Source organism: Propithecus coquereli, unplaced genomic scaffold, assembly GCF_000956105.1.
Source record: "Propithecus coquereli isolate 6110/MARCELLA unplaced genomic scaffold, Pcoq_1.0 Scaffold114, whole genome shotgun sequence".
Taxonomy (NCBI): Eukaryota; Metazoa; Chordata; class Mammalia; order Primates; family Indriidae; genus Propithecus; species Propithecus coquereli.
The window spans coordinates 3500726-3506083 of record NW_012135414.1 but is presented as its reverse complement, the minus strand read 5'-3'; the positions used below and the strand labels follow the sequence as shown (position 1 = coordinate 3506083).

General features: G+C 39.0%; 1 protein-coding gene across 1 annotated transcript in view; it reads right to left on the bottom strand.

Annotated features, from left to right (window-relative positions):
* The window catches only part of KIF24 (kinesin family member 24), a 45811-nt gene extending 40991 nt beyond the window's left edge, over positions 1–4820 (bottom strand). Inside the window, exon 1 of the mRNA XM_012655965.1 lies at positions 4178–4820. Within this exon, the coding sequence (XP_012511419.1) occupies positions 4178–4797 (620 nt within the window). The 5' untranslated portion in view covers positions 4798–4820. The remainder of the gene's footprint in view (positions 1–4177) is intronic.
* Positions 4821–5358: the final 538 nt, after the last annotated feature.

The window sequence follows — 5358 nt, the reverse complement described above, 5'->3', positions numbered from 1 at the left end:
AAAAAAAAAAAAAAATAAAAGTTACATATTAAAGTGTCAACACTGAGAAAGTTTTTTTTGGACAGGATCTCACTCTGTTGCCCAGACTGAAGTGCAGTGGTACAATCACAGCTCACTGCAACCTCCAACTCCTGGGCTCAATCAATCCTGGCTCAACCTTCTGAGTAGCTAGGACTACAGGTGTGTACCACCATGTCTCACTAATATTTTTTTAGAGATGGAGTCTTGCTATCTTCCCAGGCTGGTCTTGAACTCATGGCCTCAAGCAATCCTACTGCCTTGGCCTCCCAAAGTGCTGGGAGTATAGGTGTGAGCCACTATGCACAGCCTTTCCCAGCACACAATTTTATGACCCGTCCTGTCTACCACTAATTCAACCGTCTACTCAGACATATTCCTCCATTGGCCCTGACTTCACTGAACTGCTCAACCTTAACACCCAACATTTGAGGCAATATTGCTTGGGTTAGAAATACAAAATTCATCATGTTTACTTGCTGAGCCTAATGATGCTATATATATATATATATATATATATATATATATATATATATGAACTGGTCACTTACTTACATAGAAATGCCTCTAAAACTAGATAACAAGAAAATAGGGTTCTGGAAAACAGGTGTTTTACCAGGATCAATGCCTTTGGTCCATGTACTAAGAATGCTTTAGCAAGACAAATCATGCCCACAGTTTACACTTTAGAATTTGATTGATAGCCCCTAAAATTCTTTTATAATAGACTTTACACAGGATACTATACTGTATAATTGTTTCATATAAATTCTGATTTTCTGAGCCCTTCAACTGGGTAGAAAATTATTTTTTGCTGGGATCTAAATTGGTAAATAAATAGCGAATACATTTCTAATATGTTGCATAAAGTACTATATTTAAAGCATGTGTTTTTTTTAAAAAAAACAACAAATAGGAGACTTTTAAAATTAAAAAAAAAAATTTTTTTTTTTTTTTGAGACAAAGTCTCACTCTGTTGCTCAGGCTAGAGTATAGCGATGCAATCATAGCTCACTGCAGCCTCAAACTTTTGGGCTCAAGTGATCCTCCTGCCTCAGCCTCCCAAGTAGCTGGGACTATGGCCAGCTAATTTTGTTTTTCTATTTTTTGCAGAGACAGGGTCTCACTATGTTGCTTAGGCTGGTCTCGAATCCCTGGGCTCAAGCGATACCCTTGTCTCAGACTCCCAAAGTGCTAGGATCACAAGCATGAGTCACAATGCCTGGCCAGGAGAGTTTTAAAAATGCATCATTTTTGCATGGAACTTCAGGTGAACTCCTGACCTCAAGTGATCCTCCCACCTTGGCCTTCCAGAGTGCTCAGATTATAGGCATGAACCACCTCACCCAGCCTTGAATGTTCTTTTTCTTAAAAGGCTCTGGTTTTAATATCCAATATTCCCTAGAAGAAGTAAACTGTATCTGTCTGGCATGCAAAGAGTTAAGAAAGATAGAATTAGATCTATTCAAGATCTTAAATAAGTCAGGGCAACCAGTTCTCTAAATGCCTAAGATTTGTATTAAAATTCCGAGGCCAGCAATTTATTTTGAACTTTTGGAATATCTGAAAAACAAAAACCTGGTTTGAGATATCCAAAGAGAATACTCTTTGGATGAGACGATTCCCTTATAGCAAACCTTAAGTTGGTAAAGGGGTTTCTCAGGGTTCTAAAACCTTAACTCCTACTTGGGGTTTGGGTGAGAAGACAATATTTTGGATTAATGGAGAAAATGTACTTGCTCATCTGCATTTCTCTAATATAATAAAAATGGGAAGAGTGAGATAATAATATAAAAGGTGAGAAAGCTCAATTGAATAGCCTTCACTTTGGGTTTCTCATGTATAAATGTCTATAAGACCACTTATCTCACCATATGGTTGTTTATATCTTCATCCCACTCACCCTATCCCCTCAGAGTCTAAGAGCCTCCAGATATCCTAGTTATCTTTATATCTAGAATTGGGCTTAGCAGAGATGGTACTTAATATCTGCTAAATAAGTGAGGTGCAGTGGTGCATGCCTATAGCCCCAGCAAGTTGGGAGGCATAGGCAAGAGGATTACATGAACCTAGGAGTTTGAGATCAGCCTGGGCAACATAGTGAGACCCCGTCTCTTAAAAAAAAATTGCCAGGCCAGGCGCGGTGGCTCACGCCTGTAATCCTAGCTCTCTGGGAGGCCGAGGCGGGCAGATTGTTTGAGCTCAGGAGTTTGAAACCAGCCTGAGCAAGAGCGAGACCCCGTCTCTACTAAAAATAGAAAGAAATTAATTGGACAACTAAAAATATATAGAGAAATTAGCCAGGCATGGTGGCGCATGCCTGTAGTCCCAGCTACTCAGGAGGCTGAGGCAGAAGGATCACTTGAGCCCAGGAGTTTGAGGTTGCTGTGAGCTAGGCTGATGCCACGGCACTCTAGCCCAGGCAACACAGTGAGACTCTGTCTCAAAAAAAAAAAAAAAAAATTGCCAAATAAATGAAATGGCAATATTTAAACTAAAATATCCATTCTATCCTTGATGGTGTTAAGTAATGCAAAGGGTATTTTTATTTATAAATAATTCCAATTTATGTGTTGTTCAATAAAAGACTATAATATTCAAGAAAACATTTGCTTTTTCACCACTGAACTAACCAATAGGATAGTATCAATCCTGACTTTTATAGTCACGGAACAATAGAGTCCTCTCACAATTAAAAGAAAACAGGGCTGGGCGCGGTGGATCATACCAGTAATCCTAGCACTCTGGGAGGCCAAGGGGGAAGAATTGCTTGAGCTCAGGAGTTTGAGACCAGCCTGAGCAAGAGTGAGACCCTGTCGCTAGTAAAAATAGAAAAAATTAGACGGGCACACGCTTGTAGTCCCAGCTACTCAGGAGGCTGAGGCAGGAGGATCGCTTGAGCCCAGGAGTTTGAGGTTGCTGTGAGCTAGGCTGATGCCATGGCGCTCTAGCCTGGGTGACAGAGGGAGACTTTCTCTCAAAAAAACAAAAACAAACAAAAAAACAGTACTATATGCTCTGTGCTCTGCTGGATCAAACAAAAAAAAAGTTTTCAGAAACATTATAAAATTCACTTATGTATTTCAAATTACTAAAGGTACTTTTACCTTTAAAACTGAGTCTTCTATTTTTTTGGAGTAAAAGAACCAGTTATGAGATCCTTTGAAACCTCAGCCAATATAAGACCACATGTAAATACTTTATCTTAAAGTATGAATAACAGCATTTTAAAAAAGAAAATAGGGCTTAAGAATGAATTTTAAGTGTTACAGCTCTTTTAGAATTTATCTAGCAGGTTTTCTGGTCCTCACCGGAAGACACGCCCCCCACCCCCCACCGCCGCCAAAAGAATGGATTTTATTTTCCCATAATTCACATATATAACTTTTAAACAGGCAATATAGTTTTTTTTATAAGAACATATTTCCTATTATATCATTGTTAGTATTAGGCATTACTTGATATTTCAAGTAATTAGGGACTTTATTTCAAATTTTAACTTGAAACACTAGGTGAAAATAACTTATTGTTATTTTGACCCTGACTCTCAAACTCTAGTCTCTACCAGAAGTGTCTTACTTTTTGTAATCACAGAAATTATCTGTTTTTCCAGGGCTGGAATTGCAGAAAGCACTCAAAATCAGGGTCATATTTCAATGTATGCAGGTGAACTAACTGCTCCAAAGACCTACTTAATTCAACTGCATGCTCTTAACTAAGCTTTAAGTCCCCTGGTTAGTTTAAGTGAATTTGATAGCCTTAAAAAATTCTGTGGATTATTTAATTTTTTTCCATTGTAGAAGAAGGCCAGTTAACTATTTTACTTTCATTGATGCACTAGATGTATCATGTTACACTATAATAAATAATAGAAATAGGTCTGCTATAGGAATAACAGCGGATCCTGACAAATAGCAGCTGTTTGACATATATGAACAATATCATCTTTCTCCCATCTGGAAAGGCCCAATTACTCATTAATTTCCCCCATCCAGGTATTTCTATTATTGATGCAAAAGCTGTTCACTATCATTTCTATCATATATTCATTTACTGTAAATAAGGAGTAGTTGCTCTTCTCTGGTCATGAAGGAGAGGCCTGCCTTTGTTTAAGGCTACCTTCCCTCCAAAACAATAAAAGATAAAAATAAATTATTACCTGATATAAGAATGAGGGATTCCATAGTTATAACCTGAAACATGAGAGACTCTTTGAATAATGGGAATATCACAATGTCCTAATATCGGAGAAAAGTGATTTGATGAAAAGAGTGCAGTGTTAGTTTCTGTTTGCATATAGGAATCAGCAGCTGTGGTATTCAGAATTCGTGTTTTTGTATGGTACTGGGAATCATCTGGTAGCATGTGTTCCAGCACTTTTAGATAAGTGGACTTCTGTTCATTTGCAGAGAAATCTGATAAACGGCACATTTCAAACCCATCATTGCTGGCAGTTCTGTCTTTATTGTCCACAGGAGAATCAAAGTGCAGCTGTCTGCGAGGGCCAGATCTGAATTCCTGAGGCTTGATGTACACGCTACTTGTCTGAAGATGATGCTCTGGGCTGACTGTTTTATCTTCTTTCTGCATAATCTTAATAATTTTGATAAGTTGGAAGAGACGTTTGCGGTCGTTCATGTCATGGACTCCCAGTTTGGAGTAGTCCTTCATCGTAACCTTGGCTAATTCATCTATTTTCTGAAGGCCAAGGGCAGTAAAATGAGGATAATACTGTGCAAGTTCAGCTTCACAAAGACATTCATATAACCAGGATGCCATTTTTGTGAATAGGTTTCTATAAACTCTGAAGAGAGAAAAAAGAAGTCATTCACTTGAAACAAAGTATATGTAATACAATTATTCCTTTTTTGGGCAGGGGGAACAGAGTCTCACTCTATTGCCTGGGCTAGAGTGCTGTGGCATCAGCCCAGCTCACAGCAGCCTCAAACTCCTGGGCTCAAGCAATCCTTCTGCCTCAGCCTCCCGAGTAGCTGGGACTACAGGCATGCGCCGCCATGCCTGGCTAATTTTTTTTTATATATATATATTTTTGGTTGTCCAGCTATTTTCTTTCTATTTTTTAGTAGAGATGGGGTCTCGCTCTTGCTCAGGTTGGTCTCGAACTCCTGAGCTCAAACAATCCACCTGCCTCAGCCTCCCAGAGTGCTAGGATTACAGGCATGAGCCACCGCGCCCAGCCACAATTACTCCTTTAAAAAAATGAAAACCAAAAAACAAACGCAGATAATTTTTTTTTTTTTTTGAGACAGAGTCTCACTGTGTTGCCCAGGCTAGAGTGCCGTGGTGTCAGCCTAGCTCACAGCAACCTCAAACTCCTGG